The sequence below is a fragment of the Rhizopus delemar genome, genomic scaffold, assembly GCF_000149305.1.
Source record: "Rhizopus delemar RA 99-880 supercont3.7 genomic scaffold, whole genome shotgun sequence".
Taxonomy (NCBI): domain Eukaryota; kingdom Fungi; phylum Mucoromycota; class Mucoromycetes; order Mucorales; family Rhizopodaceae; genus Rhizopus; species Rhizopus delemar.
In genome coordinates this window covers 2,057,742-2,076,124 of record NW_027137833.1, presented here as the reverse complement: position 1 = coordinate 2,076,124, position 18,383 = coordinate 2,057,742, and the positions used below count along the sequence as shown (strand labels likewise).

Here is an 18,383-nt window from a genome sequence, read left to right as displayed (position 1 = left end):
TCACCACACAAACTCTTCATACAAGCTGAAGATCTATAGATTGTCAGAAGTTACTTTGATATATGTATAAGCACCTGTGCGTCAGAAGCATCTAATGAAACCAAAGCTGAATATGAAGCTTTAATGCAAGAACAAAACAACTTGCAAAGCTTGAAAAACTTTGGGATCTGATGTTATGGATTGGGTTGCTAGAATCGTAAATTGGTCTGAAAAGGATATGTTCAAAAACTTAGGAACCGTCCTTGACCTGCTGTTTTTAGATTTTGTAAAATTTACTATTATTGACTTCCTCTTAAATTGCATGCGTACACACGTATATAATCAAAACGATGAAAGAACTGGTTATTGTGGGCTCTTCATTCCTATCTTTAAAGCGTTTGGGAATACAACAAAAAAACTGAACTATGTCTGGTAGGTAGTATTCGATAATAACAAACTAGGCGCGCATTAATAATAATGAGAACTCCTGGTGCGAGAAAAAGGCAAAGGACTCTGATTATGTATGGCTTGTATCAAATAACTTCGCTAAAGATAAGAGTGGCTTGAAGCTACTTGATGGTATTGGAAGACTGGTTAACAAAGAATTAAACTATCTTCTTATTGAGTCATCTGGGTATGATAAATTAATTATTTTTTTTATCTTAAATAGTGCTCGCTAACATTCTCTTTCCTTAAGATTTAACAATACAAACATCTTGTCGCACACTTTGAACGATACCTTAAAAAATTTGAAGAGTGGCTCAGACAATTTGAAGTGTTTTGTATCAAATTACAAAAAAGCCTCTTTCAGTACAATGAAGATCCGAGTCTATAATTGCCATATAATTCAAAATAAGATGACTTTAATTCGATATAAAATCAAGTCTGCTTCCCAATGGCAAGTTGTTGAATGCCGCTCTGCTTCTATCCCCCTCTCTTTCTCTGGCATCATTCATTATACTAAAGTATTTGAACTTTTCGCTTTTCTGCTGGTGCGTATTTAGTAATTGATATTACTACTACTGCTAATAACTTAATCCTTTTTAGAGTGATATAGTTGAACAAGACAGAATTTTTCATCAGTTGGAGATGGAGTCGTTGGGGTTAGTTCAAGTACCTCAAGATGAAATTGTTGCTCATTTTTTAATGTAACATTTATGCTAGTTTAACCTCCCTTGTTATTACCATGCTTTCTTTTATTTTTTATTAAATAAAAATGTGTAATGCTACTCTTTAGGTCAATAGCGTTAGTATAAAAAATCTGTCCAAAAAATAAAACAACAATTTCTTACTGTTTCTTAATTTGTCTTGCTTAGCCCTTCTTGCAGCATGCTTTATAGTATCTAGAACTAAAAAGAATGCATGTCTTCACTATTGTGATTTATTAAAGTAATGTATCATTATGCTTCAATAAAGTCTTTTTTATATATCACGTATAAAATACTCCCATTGGACATAATCCAAAACTGAGTATTCTGTATTGTCCAAAAGTGGATTTTAAAATAAATTTGAAATTATCGTAAGATCGCCAACAATTGTAACAAAAGAGCTCGCCATCCCACTGCAGCTCTTTACAAAACAGCATACTATCTGCTGCCTCGACATTCATCACCGTCTGCAGATACCGGAGACTATAGCTGATCCCCTATCTTTCCTTTTCAATAAGCTACCTAATCGCAAACTACGCTCCTGTCATAAAAAACTATTTTGGACGTCCAGATGGCCCGTAATCTGCACTATCTTGCAGGAACTCGACTACTTATATCATCAAATAGAGCCACCGCCACCAACAAATCCTGGAAAACAACCGCTTGAATGGTTATCTAGGTTCCCACAGCTATACACATAACACTTGTTCCATTATCCTCTCAGCCACGGCATTTTTACTCTCGAGCTCACAGGAGTTTTTAGGCTACTTTTATCGTCCAGAACTGACCAGGGCAAAAAACGATGTAATAAAACATCACGTGTCCAATTTGGTTTTATATTTTATTAATGAATAGATATATCTTTAAACGTAACAAAAGAGTTCAGTCAGGTTTGGAGCAGCCACTTGATAAACTTTTCAAAATCAGTCCGTTTTTTCAATCGGAACGGTTTCTCCTCAGCAAAGGTACTTGCTTCTTTTCCTTTGTCATCGATAATATTATCACAACTGTCTTCGTGAAAAAATTGCGTTTTTTAAACTATAGCAGAAACCAGAAGTATATTTATAAAACATTTAGGGAAGTGGCATCGGAAGCAAGATTTACAATAATTAGGAAAGAATCATGAGAAATTTTGATTGACTCCTAAGGAAGGGCAAATAGTGTATTTTTTTTTTTTTTTCTATTCTTTACTCAACTGATATCAGTGCTTTATTCGTATGAATTAAGAAGCATATAATTTTAAATGGATTGATAAATCCTTCACTGATAAGCTATATGCCAAATTATGTTGCTCACCTTAGGACAATTACTTTTGATTATGCTTCGATTGAATTACCTAAAAAGATATCAAATATGCTATCTAATTTAATGAATAAGGATTAATAGCAGCATTCTTCGCATCAAATCAAAGATGGATTGAAGACAAATCGATTACAAAAAATTGTCAATTACAGATACAGTAACGTTTTATGCCGCCTGAAAGGATTAGAATTAGGAGGTGGTGATTATGATGATAAAAAAAACAAAAAAAAAAAGAATTAACAAAAATTGATGATTACAAAACATTTCTTTTCGTTCAGTAATGTCTAGACGAACTAAAAAGAAACTTAAGAATGGAGGTATCAAAGCAGCAAATACAACGAAACACTTTTTTATTCCATAATTGCTCTAATACATTCACATTTTCACATAATTTGTTTGCCTTTTAATGGTCGTAAAATAGCAGTGCCCACACCTAAGTTTCAAATATTAATGCATCTGAGCATGTATACACTTATTATTTTTGGACAGACTTCATAAGATTAAAAAGGAAATCTATATCGGCTCTTAAACCTCAATAGCTTGATGTAATAATAAAGTAATTTATTTTAACTTTTTTTTCTTTTTAAGAAAGTAATGAGTGAGAAATCTAAAATAGAGGATAAAGAAGACTTGCTATCGAGTACGGCTAAGGGAGCATCCTACCTTATCATGCTTCAGTTCATATCTCGTATGCTCACTTTCTCACTCAATCAAATCGTTTTACGGCATACTTCACCTGATGCCTTTGGAATCGCCAGTGTCAATTTGGAATTATTAGCTTCCACCATCCTGTTTATTTCCCGTGAAGGCTTTCGAGCTGTACTTACAAGATCTACCAAAAATCAGCAGCAGATTATCAACCTTGCTTATATTCCAACTTGTCTTGGTCTTGCAACAACAACACTCTGTTGCGGATACTATTTGTCAACAATCACCTCTAATAATGAGTCTGCAATATACCCTTATTATAGCACCTCGGTCATTCTTTATGGACTGGCATCATTCTTAGAATTATCTGTGGAACCCTTATTTATTATTGCATTGAACAAAATGTATTTTCAGTTACGAGTTACAGTAGAAGGGACAGCTGTTATTTTAAGATGTTTTGTTACGTTTGGGTTAACGTTATACGGAAAAAAAGAGTACTCCATTCTATCTTTTGCTATAGCACAGTTTGTTTATGGATTAACAATGATGCTGGGATATTTTGGATATTTTGTGTATAAGGAAAGATCGATAAATACCTTATTACCAAGAAAGATCAAGGATACTTCAGAAAAAAGGTACATAAAAAACGCGTAAGATATAGCAGGTGAAGCTTAGAAATGACTTATTTTCTTTATAAAAAGTGAATATTGGTTTGAAAAGACATTGCTTCATTTAGGTATTACAATGACAAAGCAATCTTTATTAAAGCACGTATTGACAGAAGGAGATAAGATGTTGATATCAGTCTTGAGTACAGACAGTGATAAAGGTGTTTATGGATTTGTAGTAAATTATGGTACAAAATATGCTTAGCTAGATTATGATCATTTCTTAATCAATGCTCTTTTGAAGGCTCGCTTATAGCACGTATTTTGTTTCAACCATTAGAAGAAACAGGAAGAACATTCTTTTCAAAGATTCTAACAGACAAACAAGACATTGTAGCTCGCCAAACTGCTTCCAATTTTTTGATGACATTCATACAATTCCATATATTGCTAGGTTTTCTATTTATTTGCTTCGCAACAAATTATACTAGTGCCCTAGTTGACCTATTAGCAGGTTCTACATGGAGTAAAAGCGATGCACCTACGGTATTGGCTGTCTATTGCATGTATGTTCCCTTCATGGGCGTCAATGGTATAACAGAAGGATTTGTGCAGGCTGTTGCTACTAAACAAGACTTAAACCGTCTTAATTACTTTATGGTATTCTTTTCGGCTTGTTTCATAGTATCTGGATTTATCTTTATGTACTGGTTTAACTTAGGAGCTGTGGGGCTTATTCTTGCAAACATGGTGAATCTAAGTATTCGCGTTGTTTACAGCTGGCATTACATCTGTACCTATTTCAACAGATCGAGGAACATTAGTTCATGGTTTCCTCATCCAGCGACTATGCTTGCTTTCAGTATATCTTGGTTTATCACAAACTGGTCCGACAAAAATATTGGCTGGTACTCTTTGAAGCAAAAGTTGGTCCATGTTTGTGTTGGTGTTATTTGTTTTGTGTTTGTTTCTGGGATTATGTAAGTACCAAAAAGTATAGGCTTGGCATGGAGAAATATATTTATTTTTTTACGCTTAGGCTTTGGAAAGAAAAGTTGTTAATTTCGAATACAAAAAAATTGATAAAATCAAAAAGATCATAAATAAATGTTTGTAATACTGTTTTAATTTCTATGATTATTCAGTTTTAGATGTTTTCTAATGGGACATAATTCATAGTTTTGCATATAGTAAGATTAAATTTAGATATTTACTCATTGCTTTAATGTTGCAATGTGATGTTAGTAGTTTTCCTTATTTTACTATCATATAACGTATGAAATTATTGTGCTTCATCGAAAAATATTCAAAAACCGCGTAGTCGAACGTCTGCATTTTTTTCTTTCGAGATCTCAATTATGGATCATCACGTTCCTGCCTTCCCAGCATTACCTGACGATGTTCGTAAAAAATGTAAATAATATAACGTTATGACAAAAAGATAATAACAGCTTTGTTTAGTAAATGCCGCTCAAATCACATATGGCATTGATTTTCTTGCACAAGCAAAACAATTAATCAGTCGTCGACAAAAATTTGAAGACAGAAGAAGAAAAAGACTCGAGGCTAGAGCAATTAGAGGAACAAGTGCTGAAACAGTTAGAGGGGATATTCCAGTTATGGTTTTAAAAAAGAAAAGACTTGTAAATGAATCATTCAGTATTTTTAAATGAATTATTCACTATTTCTTAATAGAAAGACAGCATTACTCCAATCAAGCGCAGCAAGGTAAATTTGACATCTTGACGACTTTTCGTAGTTCAAGACTTGACATTGCCATGTTTTTAGTTATCACCTAGGGCAAAGTGCACTGAATGCAAAGGTGATTTGAATGGCAATTCAGATATTTCACCGTTATGTAGCCCAGTTTTAGATCCCAAAAGTACGGTTGTAAAAGCGCCAGTTTGTATAGGATGCGACAGGTAAATATTATCTACGTTTAAGAAAATACATTGCTCACTTTTCTTAAAAAAGGCTATATAGTCTTGTTGATACTATGGTAGAAAAAGAAAAACTAACATACTGGGTTGTTACTGGAGAACTCTCTCCTGATCTTGAAGTAGAACAACTAACACCTATTCAGCAATATGTGCAAGTTGAAGCAACAGCAGAAAGTTTTCTTATGATCGCGGATGCGGCATATGACGTTGCTAGAGGGCCCGTACCAAAGCTAGTTCACCAAGATGAAATAAGACAGCTCTATAGAAGTACAGAGGGTAGGGATAATGTGTTGGGACATCGATTGCCCTGGTCTGAATCCTTTAAAACAGCAAAAGAGCATTATTCGATTCTCGAATTGGACTGTATTCAGCCACTTTGGGCAATTCAAAACGAAGATGACTATTATAGCATTAAAAACATACAAATTTTGAGTAAAGCAATGAAAGCAGTGAAAAAGAATGCAACGCAGGATGAATTACTGCAGTGGTTAGGCGGTTACATTCGTACGAAAAAGATGCAGCTTGAACAAGCAAAATGTTAAGACATTTCTTCTCTTTCATGTAGTAGTAATAAATAAATGGCCACACAATAAATGTAATACAACACTTGATTTTTTTTAATATTTTATTATTCTACCATAGTTATTTAAACAGCAATGAGTATACATATGCTGAGGTGGTTTTTTCAAGCTCTGCATGTATTAATGGTACAATGCCAATAAATAATTATTGCTAAATGTCCTTCTTGTGTCTGTTTCATTTGATGCCCCAAAGGTTACTTTTTGACTGTCGTTGAACTGAATTGGGTAGAGGAATACTCTCAATTCCAGCTATTGTATACACCCTTCCTGACAAGCAACCGACTGTATAAAACAAGGTGCTATATCTTTTATAAAATAATTTGGATTTCTAGTTACTGTCACTAAAGTTTAAAAGCCCTATTCCTTGTCATTTATATATATAAAGAGCTTAAATTTGTCATGTTCAAACATATTTAAATTAGAATCAATAGATAGCCATATATATTACATATGCCTTCCATATTTTAATACAGGGTTTGGTTCTACAGTATCACATCCTATAATATCTCAACATCATGTTCAGCTCTTTACTCAGTAATTTGGAGATGACTACAAAAACTCTTGATTTTTTAAATAAACAATAACTAGTTTTAGTATACTCTTTGAACTATAATTTTTATTATAAATAAATGATGCTTTCATATTTTGTGTATACACTACTGCCAATTTATGAAAGCATTTCGTTTTAGTAATAAACTTTCAAAAAAATTCAATTCAATAATAGGGAAGCGAGTAAGAAATGTGCAAGAATAAATATACTCTGTAGTACAACCTGTATCTTTAACCCTTTACAGTTGTAGAGTAAAACTAGAGTTGGTTAAATCTGCTATAGATACGTTTCACAGTAATTACCGTTTGTAATGCAAACATATATCTTTTCCAACCCGATGCTCCATATTTATTAGCATTATTGTAAAAAAAAAAAAAAAAAAAAAAAAACAGCTTAACGAGACTTTAATTGTCTTACAAAACATTATACCAAGCATTTTTATTTAGAATGACAGATGTTCTGAAACATAAGCTATTGCATTCCTTATAATTATGTAATGAAGCCATATTTAGTAATATAAATGTATTTATCAATCAGCTCTCATGAAATAAGTACAGTAAAGTCTTAAGAACGTATTAATAAAAAAAAAAAATCTAAGCAATTTAATAATAGTGCATAATCTCAATAAACACAAATGTAAGAAAAAAAAACATTTACCAGTTCAGAATATTAATACATTAGTTTTATATTGAAAATAAAAGAGACCCTGCGCTTTCTCGCAATCTAAACCACTTACAATCGCCTAGGACCCAATAGCTTACCTAACATAAAAACATAGTCTCTTAATTCTGGATATTTGATTAAATTTACTTGTGTTCGTGTGAGAAGACCTGTATAGTAACCAAGATAAGATATTAAGCAAAAGGCGCTATAAAAAATGAATCAAGTTTTGGATGTAGTGCAAATTGTAAGTATCACATCCAAGCCTAGAAAAATCCAAAGTAACCGATGGATAGAATTGGTTTCTTAACAAGCGTCTTGAGAAGCAATTTGTACTCACAAATAATGTCTTGAGGTAGTACAATAGTTCTTTTTATTTTGTTTGTATTCGACAAATACATTTAAAGCTCAGTACTCCCTAAATCTATGCTTATTTTTCTTTTGTTAATTATACATATTTTTATTTTTTTTTACAATGGATCCATTTCAATCACTTACTACACATTTCAACCCTCAACTATACGAAAGTAGCAATGTACCACCGTCTAGTGATAAATTGTTTTCATTCAGTGGCTACCAAGCCGGATTGATGACTGGAAATAACAATGGTGGCAGCAGCAGCAATTCTCATAAGCTACAATCACATGCTATTCCACCACCACCATTACCTATACCTTCTCAACCTTCAGTAATTGTGTCTGCTCCAAGAATGCCACCAGCCATTCCACCTGCATTTCCAGCATCTACAAATAATGATAATGAAGCACGATACACAGGCATGTATGCAAATACAGGATTCGACATGTTATCCATTCTTTCTCGGCTAGCCAACAGGTAAGCCTAATCTTTGCTTTTTTTTTTTTTAAAAAAAAATATTAACACTGCTTTAATTTGTAGACCCAATCCACAAATCGATTTAGGTCCCGTCGACTTATCGTGTTCTTTTGTCGTGGTTGATGCGAGACAGTACGATTTCCCTCTTGTTTATGCTTCACCCATGTTTGAAAGATTGACAGGGTATGCACCAAGCGAAGTGATAGGCAGAAACTGTCGGCTTTTACAAGCTCCGGATGGGAACGTAGCTATGGGATCGAGAAGAAAGTACACCGATAATACGACAGTTTATCATATCAAGACACACATAGTACAAGGAAAAGAATCTCAATCAAGTATCATTAATTACAGGAAAACAGGACAGGTAAATCAATGAATTCTTAAGGCAGCATTTCATTTACAATAACAACAGCCATTTGTGAATTTGTTGACCGTTATACCTATCACCTGGGAATCAGACGAAATTGACTATTTTGTTGGATTGCAAGTAGATTTAGTAGAACAACCGAATGCGATTTTCCAAAATATGAAGGGTACATATACATATTAATAAGGAAGAGGTATCTTCTAGTGGGAGAGATATTAAAAAAAGAATGTGTGCGAAAAAAAAAAGAAGGAAACTTATAAAGATGATCTATATTAATTACTTTTTCTTTATAAAAGATGGAACTTACGCAGTAAATTATAGAAATTCAACTATACCACAAACCATTGAAGGTCTAACGCAAGATTATAAGACCGAAGACATACAGGAATGGAGACGGCCACAGCCTACCTCAAATAAAGCAATAGTAAACAACAACGATTTCGCACTAACAACCAAAAGCACGAGTAACGAGAACATAGCAGAAACAGAAGTTCCGATGAATATTGAAATGCTGATTAAAGAAGCAAGCACAGACGAAGGCAAATTTAGACGTTGTTGGCATGAGCTGCTTTTAGATCAAAGTCCTGATTTTATCCATGTGCTGACGATCAAAGGAATATTCCTTTACTGTTCTGATTCTGCTTTGCAATTATTGGAATATGAACCATCTGAATTGGTGGGAAAGTCTCTTAAAGCCATTTGTCATCCTTCTGATATCACAACCGTCATGCGAGAGTTGAAGCAGTCATCTAGCGATTCAACTGATCCAGTCAACTTGATTTATAGAATTCGCCGAAAGAATTCTGGCTATATGTGGATCGAATGCTGTGGAAAGCTACGCAATGAGGATGGTCGAGGTAGAAAATATGTGGTGTTATCAGGAAGGGAAAGGCCAGTATACCAGCTTCCACAGAATGTTCTTGCTGCAGGAAATAAAGCCCATGATAATCGGGTTTCGACCACCGACAAAGGAATGCACGGAGCAGAAGATCATGAATTTTGGGGGAAGCTCAGCTTAGATGGCTTGCTATTATACATAAGTTCAACATGCGCTAATATTCTTGGATCTCTACCTGCCGATATTATAGGGACTTCGTTGTACCAATTAATGCGTAGTAACCGTACAACTGATCTTACCCGTGCTCTGGCTGAAGTGAAGGAAGGCAAGATTGCGTATCTAAGACACGCACTACTTAACAATGCAGGCATGGAAGTAATGGTAGCTACTACATTTTATCCAGATGGTAAGCCAACTTCAAAAAAAGAACCATCTTTTGTTTTGATGCAAACAAGAGTTGTTGGCGATGAGACAATGTCAACTGACGAAGGGCCTGTATTTGTTTCGATGGATACCGACGTGAAGAAGAAAGGACGTAGTGATTTATCATTACCTGGTTATGATACAGCGCAGAAACCAGCTGCAGTGAAAAGGATGATTGAGGAACTCGATATTGAAAGAAATGCAAATTGGCAATATGAATTACACCAGCTACGTATTAGCAACAAAAGATTGCGGGATGAATTAGGGATGCTGCTTCAAAGAGCCAAAAAGGTAAAATGACAAAATAAATTGCATATTGGATATACGTTTATTTCATACATTATAGGAAAACGGAGATGATGTTGCCGTATGTAAATCATGCTTTCGCCGCTTACCTGGATTTAATGATTTGTCAGAGCATCCATCAGATCAGCCTTTACTATGTAATACATGTGCCATTCGAGATTGGTCATCCTCCACTACTGCATAGTTTGTTTATTCTAATATATCAATCGCTCTCGCAATAACGCTAAATTTGAAATTAATAAATGCATAACATGGAAATAGGTCTTATATCCTAAAAACCAAGGGGGAAAACAAGAAACTTTATGCAATAACTGCTATTCTTTATGTTCCATCTGTTCTAATACAAATCTCAATAATGAAGTAGGAAAATAAGAAGACTGACAATGTACTTTATAAATATTGCTGTAAGTTGATTAAACATATTAAAAATATGGCGAAACTCGACATTTTCTTTATGCTCTGGTTGATTTAAATAAAAGCATTAACTGCTGGTGTGCCTAAGCAATAGACAAGTAAAGTAGAAAATGATTTTTATGCTGTGTTACAAATTTGAGCGTACCAAAAAAATAGATGTGTGCAAATTCAGGGAAAAAAGTGGGGAACACTGCCTATTTTTTTTTTTTTTTTTTTTTTTTTTTCCATTTTCGAGCTAAATGAATTATTCTTGGGATCTTGTTCGAAACCAAGTTAGAGAATTCAGAGCAAAACTTCATTCAATTTACCAACCACAGGCATTGGCAACCGTTAAAGATTTCATTTTTGATTCATCGCACAACTTATACTTTCTATCGGACTATCTCACTATAACTAATGAAGCAAGCCCAAACAGATATTTACATTTATACAAAGTAAATGTAAATCAAGGTAATAGGGATCATCTACAAGCAAAACAAAGTAAAAGGGACTAACACTATGCATAGTGTCTCATGTAGACTGGCTGCATAATTGTGACGAGATGACTGAAACTGAGTATCTAATAGCCTACGATCACATACCAGTGTTAGACTGGGAAGAGATATTCAAAGAATACTGTCAAAGAGACTCAGATATGCGTTTTCGTGTTCAAGGTACAAGCAGTTATGAACTAAAAGAAGATACATTTATGTTTACTTTTAACAATGCCATTTACATCTCTAAGATTGGACAAGTAAAAAAAAAAAAGAAAAAAAAAAAAAAAGAAAAAGAACCTTTAATTTAAACAGCTAATGTTAATACCCTAGGTACCCAAATTAATACCTAACCATACCACTCAGCAACACACTCAGTTATTGCCAACAAATAACACTCATTTAAAGGAAGAAAGAATAGATCCCAAATTAGGAGGGCATCACAATAATAAAATTGCCTTCATTAGAAATAGAGATATTTGGGTGATGGACTTTGATGGAAATGAGACACAGCTTACATTTTGTTCTCTTGATACTACAGATCCAACATTGAACTGTGGAGGAGTGGAATATATGATGCAAGTAAATCATAATAGAAAAGCACCTTATGATTTTACGTATATTGACATACCTTGTATTATTTATAGGAAGAATTTTATCGTTATACCGGATATTATTGGGCACCACCCAATCCAAATGAATCAGTAGAAAGAATATTATATCTTGAAACATCTGAAGAGCAGGTTGAGCTATTGCAGATATCAAAGCCAGCCATGTCTTCCTCGGGAACAGATCCTTTAACAGATCAGGCAGATTCAATTCGATACCCGTATGCTGGGAAACCAAATGCTGTTAGTAAAATAAAAATTATAGAATTCGGTGAGGATCAAATTGTAAATAAACAACTTTGGGGTAAAAACGATCTTCAATCACAATTTTCTTGGATGGAATATATTGTTAGATTTGGCTGGTTACCAGATGGACAAAGGTAGATACATACAGTAAAAACAATTAACTCGTATTGACTAAGAAACCAAAAGTGTTTGGGTACAAATACTGTCCCGAGATCAAAAACATACTGCAGTATTAAAATTAAGCTTGGATCAATTTCAACCAAATCCCATTAATACAGAAACAGAAATATTATGGGAAGAAGTCAGCCATGCTTGGATTAATGTAACAGATGTATATTACTTCATGAAGCATTCAAATAGCATAACAACTAGATTCATTTGGAGTTCAGAAAAATCCAATGGATATCGACACCTTTATTTCGTGGAAAAGTGGAAAGGCAAGCCTTCTATTATCACCCAACTTACAGAAGGTGAATGGTGCTGTCTTGATAAACCTATTTACGTTGATGAATCGCGCGGTCTTGTTTATTTCTCTGCAAAAGCAGATACGCCACTGGAATCACATTTCTATGCTGCCTCTTATACCCATCCTTCAAGAAGAATAAAAAGGCTTACAAAACTAGGGTTCAGTCATATGGTGACTATGAACTCACCAGATCATTTTGTTGATTGTTTTTCTTCACTACATCACCCTCATGTCATTTCAATACAAAGCATACAACATGGCTCTTTACTACTACCTTATTCGTCTCAGCCAAAAAGTCTGATTTTACCTATTTGCCGAGTCGCATCGGATCAAGAATCTTTATCTCCAACTTTTATTAGCGATACTCTCTTTATGCATGCTAATACTAAAGCTTTCGGTGTAGATAAGCATGAAGAAGAGAAGTCTCTGGAGTATCAGGGTATTATTAACAATGGGCATATTTTTAATTTTACAACATCAGATGGTATTTTTTTTACATATTTGAATTCGTGCATTGAAATGAACTAGCCAGTAACTAATTGTGTATATACGGTCTTAGGGGTAAAGCTATATGGATGTTTATATAAGCCACGGTCATACAAAGCAGGTTGCAGATACCCTACTATTCTACATGTCTATGGTGGTCCAAAATCCCAAATGGTGATGAACGATTTCAAACTTCCACGATTAATACGATACTTAATGTCTGTCTATTTTGGTTTTGCTGTTGTGATTATTGACAGTCGAGGATCTTGCGACAGAGGACTTCAATTTGAGTCATACATCCAGCAACGCCTAGGCACTGTTGAATTAAAGGATCAAATAGAAGGATTAAAATATCTGCATCATACAAAGTTTGGAGCGAGCAAAACAAACGATGGAGAAGAAGTAAGCGTGATTGATTTAACAAGATTAGCCATAACTGGTTGGTCCTACGGTGGCTACCTTAGCCTTATGGCCCTTGGACAACATCCGGATATATTTAAAATAGCAATTGCAGGTGCTCCTGTCACACGGTGGGAGTTATATGATGCTGCCTATACAGAGAGATATATGGGATTACCTTCTGAAAATCAACAAGCCTACACAAAAAGTAGCGTATTACAGTATGTTCAAAACTTTCCAGACAAACAAGAAAAGTAAGTATAATCAATGATTATTCTGTTAGTTATGTGAAATTCAACTTGTTTTTTTTTTTAATCTACAGTGAACACAGATTATTGATCGCTCATGGTTTAATAGATGAAAATGTACATTATATAAATACTGAAGTTTTAGTGGAAGAATTAGATAAACATGGTAAAAGCTATCGCCTTCAAGTATACCCAAATGAAAAGCATGGTCTTCGTCATGCAAGCTCCAACGAACATTTTGAAACACTTATGTTTTCATGGTTAACAAACTACTTATAGATAATAATATGAATTGTAACAATAAACTATAAAAACTCAAATCAGTTGTTTCATGGTCTCCACAAAAGAATTTAAAGTATTGTATTTGAAAAAGTACGATTGACAGGAAGTTGGGATTAGCCAGGTACAGAGTTGGATGATAAAACAACATGATTGGATAAAGGCTGTTTGGGATTATTCAAGTATAGCTGTTTAAAATAAAACGTGATACAAGAGAAAATGAATGAAAGGTAGCAGGCTTAGTTTTTGATAAGCGTACATAAACTGGGCTTTTTAAGCTTTTCCTTCACACTATGTTCTTGGAAGGAGTATTCATATTATTTGTCATTATACGTTAGAAACTCAGCATACTTTATGCTTGTTTATTTTGCAAGAAACTACTATACTGATAGGGTATATGAAGTGTCAGTCTCAGTCATCAAGACATAAACAACATAAGAATAAAAGCGCTTACCTCCGAAAAGTAAAGCAATCATCGATTGCAGCCTAGTTCTGCTTCCTTTTCAGAAGAGAACGGCAATAGTTTTGTTTACAGTGTAGAATTGACTGTTGTTTAGAAAGGCTTAATGAAGCCGGGAGTATAGCCATGTCCATGAATGAAAGAGCAAATAGCGAAAGAAGAAGACCAGGTAGCGAAAGAAGAGGACCAGAGAGCGAGACAATAAGAGTTTTTTCTTTTTCTTTTTACGCATGTTGTTTTTAAACTGAAAGGAAAAAAAACGATGAATAAACAAAGCAAGTCTTCCATTCACTCTTTTTAAATGTCTTTTTTTCTTGGAACACGACGCGTACCCCTGTTTTATCAATTTTTATCTTATCAGGTCAGTTATGAGGCAAAAATTGATTGTTCTTTAACGTTTGCTTGAAGCAACTTGTGCAAAAAGAGGATAAGGTATAAATGTAACTCTCTCATTAAAGTTCAAAACTATGTCTGCCTCTTCTATATGCTTGGCAAAGAAGCAAAGAGATGCCCCTTTTTTTTGTAGCTTTCTAGAAGGAACCTGAAACAAGATTTACCTTCTCAGAGTTTGAACATTTATCACACCTTTTTTTTAAGTTTGATGTTGGACAACAAAAAGGCTTTATGTAGTGTACCTCATATCTCTTTCTATTCTTTAATATGGTCTTCGTATTCTTCTTTCTCAGCCCTTTCTCAGTTTCAACGTTAACATCATTGATGCTGTTGGCGCAAGATGAATTTTTAGATTTTACTTGTATAGATAAATCATGCTTTATTTTCCCAAAGAAAAACAAAGCATGTTAAACATCTTAAAGCCATAATTGCGGATGTAAAAAAAAGTCTGGAAAACGCACACTTGTATACTTTTACCTCTTCTCAATAAACTAGTTTAAGTACTTTGAACTCAACAACTATTAGTCAGAATGAATAGCCTTTGTTGATGGCTTCGTTGACTTTGTCTTATCTCTTTAAATCATGTCAACCTTTTAGACGTTTGAATCTGTCTTTGGGTAATTACTCTCCACTGTCAAAAGCTCGACTTTGATAAGTCAATATTAAGATCTGTTACGATGAGACCCGACAGGTGAATACTTTAGTTTTTTAATAACTATTCTCATTTTTTGAAGTGATAGGATTCATCAATACTTGAAAAAACATTCGAAAAGGAAACTGCCTTATAAAATTTCGTCGAAGGTAAAAAAAAAATCATGAGTCTCATTGAGTCCTACGGACCATATACTGCTGCAAAATTTATCTATTACGAAATTGACTCGTAGTGCAATCATGTTTAGCTTTTGAAAGAAACTAGGTTCAATTTTCTTTACAATAGTAATATTCACCTTTTATTCAAGAAATGGAAAATGATAAAGAAAATCGTATTTTTATCATTTATTCATATTCCGCAAACAATTAACTTAAATCACGAACATAAATTTCTTTGTCTCTCTTTTGTTTTATTACATAATGAGGCTGAATATCACTCACATAACTGAAAATCCGATAGCTCTTGTTTCAACTATACTTGCCATTGTAATAAACAATGATAACACTACATCAATGCTTATATCATTTTATAGATTGGTTGGCTTCTCTCTTTTATTGGAGCTTGCATCATTAAAAGAGCAGGCGTGTTTTGGTGGATAGTAATTTATGAGTTGCTTTTATTGAGTGGTATTCTATTTAGTATCTTCAAGCAGGTATTCCACCATTACCAATTATCAGTAAGAAAAAAAGAAAAAAAAAGGAGCATAGGAACAATTCATTGATTTTCTCTGTACCAGTTTTTGGTATTCTTAGGTGTGAGTATTGCACTCCTCACATCAGCCATTAGTGGCTTATTAAATTTAGATTTGACTGGATACCAAATAGCAGGCACTGGATCAGTCATTTTAATTGTCATGCAAGTAAAGTAATATGTCTCTTATTCACTTTGTAGTAATATGCTGATCCACAACAAAGTTTTTTTGGTTAATTTTATTTGGCAGCACTGAAGATTCAGCTGTATTTCAATATTTTTATGCTCACCATGCGCCACAAACAATCAAAGAAAAAAAAGTTACACTTACCGTTGTTCCTGAAGAGCAAGAAGAGCAAGTTCATACAGAAAAGATATTTGCAACAGCTCTTCATCCTTGTAAAATCAGAAAAATAACTTGTATTTTTCTTCTTTAAATATATTAATTTTTATAGATCGAGCAAATCCTGAAGATCCAGATGAACTTTCTTTTGCCAAAGGAGAGGTATTGGAAATGCTAGATCAACGTGGCAATTGGTGGCGAGCTAAAAAGAGCGATGGTACAATAGGTATTGTACCAAGTAATTATGTAAGTACAGATATTTATTATGGAAATCGCTGAAAAATTAATTGCGTTTTCATATGTAGTTTTAAGTAACATAATTGTTACAAGTAAACTAAGTTTTTCTTAATATAAAATAACTTCTTCTATGCCATGATTAAAGTACATGTTACTTTCTATAGAAGACGTACATTATTTTCAAATGGACATCATTCAATACAGATACATACGCTCTTTAAAGACTGTAATTGTTTTTTATTCTTTTTTCAAATGCAGAAAATGGAATTTTTATTTTTATTTTTGAATGAAGAAACAAGATACCAACATATCAACTCCTTTACCTATTGAAGTCTATGCTACCAAAACACTTGGTGAAAGCTTAAAAAGGATTTTGTTGAGTTATTATCACTACTACTTTAAGTCTCCATCTTATCAAAGCACATTTCTTGAATTTGGTAATTTTGTTTGGATTCATCATGAAGATCGAGATAAGATCTATCAATCTGGATTTTTTGGAAAGGGTGATTTATCAAGAAGTCAACCAACCTGGAAAACGAGAACCATAGAACAAAACAAGCAATCACTAGAGGAAATAACAGTCGAGAGAAGAAAAAAGAGACGTGAAAAGAAGAAGGGAAATACGATTGCTAGTGAACATGATCAGTGGGAGGCAGATGAATTATTAAAGATGACAAAAAGAAAAGACCCTGAAAAGCTCTGTTTAGATGTATGTGAGGCTTATTTTCTCAAATATGCCCTCGGTGCTTTAGAGATTAAAGATAAACAAGGAAGGACATTATCCACCAAATTGTGTTGGTCAAAATTTTGTGAAAATAATGCGTCATTTCATTACATGTATGCTGTATATCATTACTATAGAAGCTTGGGTTGGGTACCAAAAAATGGGATTAAATTTGGTGTTGACTTTGGTACAAGACAAAAGAAGAAGAAAAAAAAAGTAAAGCTAACATAAAATAAGTTTTATATAAGTCAGGGCCAGCTTATAGACATGCTGATTATGCTGTATGGATTATACCTCTTTATGAAAATCAAAAAGAAAAAGAAAAGGATTGGAAGTGGTTACTGGGATTAAATCGCGTATGCACACAAGTGAAAAAGACGCTGATTCTATGCTATGTGACAATTCCAAAATCAATTGATCAACTAGAAGAATATAAAATATCTGAAGTTATTTATAAACGTTGGTCAGCACAAAAGAATAGAGAATAAACTTTCAGATTATGGGAGAATTACAGTAAAATCAACAAACAATATCGCAGCCAATCAAAATCGATGCCGCAGGCTAATCAAAATCAACTTTGTCGTATTTTTTAGGAACCAAGTTGCCTGCTTAGAAATCATGTTGTAATTCTTAACACTCGAAAATATAAAGAAAATATAGAGAGAGAGAGAGCGAGTATTTCTTTTTTTTTTTTTTTTTGTTCTGGTGTTTTTTTTTAACATGAGTACTGGACTATTTCCTTCGACAGAATGAAGGTCTGCTTTTTTAAATGAAAGGTTGCATTCACTTCTCATAAAGTTATAAACAGTGCTGCGTGAAACTTTAAGATCATAAAATCGCTTCAACAAATGCTCCGTCTCTTCAACAGCAGTAGCAGAGGGGTTAGCATCAATAAATTTGATAACAATCGTTTTATGCTCTTCGGTCAAGATACACTTACGACCTACTTTTTTACAGCTCTCAAAAATACTATCAGGGCACACATTATGCTGGCTAATTCATCCCTGCGCTGTTCAAATATGAACACCCAACTGCTTCGCTGCAGCTGACGCATTCACACGCTTTTCAATCTTCAGATCGA

At 33.8% G+C, this 18,383-nt stretch overlaps 6 protein-coding genes across 6 annotated transcripts; all 6 read left to right on the top strand.

Annotated features, from left to right (window-relative positions):
- Positions 1 to 3,023: 3,023 nt before the first annotated feature.
- RO3G_09999 (uncharacterized protein) lies at positions 3,024 to 4,669 on the top strand (the record flags this gene model as incomplete). The annotated part of the gene is made up of 4 exons (XM_067664584.1): positions 3,024 to 3,481; positions 3,686 to 3,712; positions 3,779 to 3,933; positions 4,185 to 4,669. The coding sequence occupies 4 exons, from the start codon at positions 3,024 to 3,026 to the stop codon at positions 4,667 to 4,669; spliced, it is 1,125 nt and encodes a 374-aa protein (XP_067520685.1).
- A 374-nt stretch (positions 4,670 to 5,043) lies between these two features.
- On the top strand, positions 5,044 to 6,167 carry RO3G_09998 (uncharacterized protein; the record flags this gene model as incomplete). Its single annotated transcript, XM_067664583.1, has 5 exons — positions 5,044 to 5,098; positions 5,147 to 5,328; positions 5,381 to 5,413; positions 5,474 to 5,607; positions 5,669 to 6,167. The coding sequence occupies 5 exons, from the start codon at positions 5,044 to 5,046 to the stop codon at positions 6,165 to 6,167; spliced, it is 903 nt and encodes a 300-aa protein (XP_067520684.1).
- A 1,724-nt stretch (positions 6,168 to 7,891) lies between these two features.
- RO3G_09997 (uncharacterized protein) lies at positions 7,892 to 10,368 on the top strand (the record flags this gene model as incomplete). Its single annotated transcript, XM_067664582.1, has 5 exons — positions 7,892 to 8,250; positions 8,314 to 8,614; positions 8,663 to 8,783; positions 8,914 to 10,169; positions 10,225 to 10,368. 5 exons carry the CDS (start codon positions 7,892 to 7,894, stop codon positions 10,366 to 10,368), a joined length of 2,181 nt encoding a protein of 726 aa, XP_067520683.1.
- Positions 10,369 to 11,139: 771 nt separating this feature from the next.
- RO3G_09996 (uncharacterized protein) lies at positions 11,140 to 12,063 on the top strand (the record flags this gene model as incomplete). Its single annotated transcript, XM_067664581.1, has 3 exons — positions 11,140 to 11,331; positions 11,405 to 11,653; positions 11,719 to 12,063. The coding sequence occupies 3 exons, from the start codon at positions 11,140 to 11,142 to the stop codon at positions 12,061 to 12,063; spliced, it is 786 nt and encodes a 261-aa protein (XP_067520682.1).
- Positions 12,064 to 13,093: 1,030 nt separating this feature from the next.
- Positions 13,094 to 13,803, top strand: RO3G_09995 (uncharacterized protein; the record flags this gene model as incomplete). Its single annotated transcript, XM_067664580.1, has 2 exons — positions 13,094 to 13,530; positions 13,599 to 13,803. The coding sequence occupies 2 exons, from the start codon at positions 13,094 to 13,096 to the stop codon at positions 13,801 to 13,803; spliced, it is 642 nt and encodes a 213-aa protein (XP_067520681.1).
- Positions 13,804 to 16,161: 2,358 nt separating this feature from the next.
- Positions 16,162 to 16,652, top strand: RO3G_09994 (uncharacterized protein; the record flags this gene model as incomplete). Its single annotated transcript, XM_067664579.1, has 4 exons — positions 16,162 to 16,172; positions 16,249 to 16,397; positions 16,454 to 16,587; positions 16,647 to 16,652. 4 exons carry the CDS (start codon positions 16,162 to 16,164, stop codon positions 16,650 to 16,652), a joined length of 300 nt encoding a protein of 99 aa, XP_067520680.1.
- Positions 16,653 to 18,383: the final 1,731 nt, after the last annotated feature.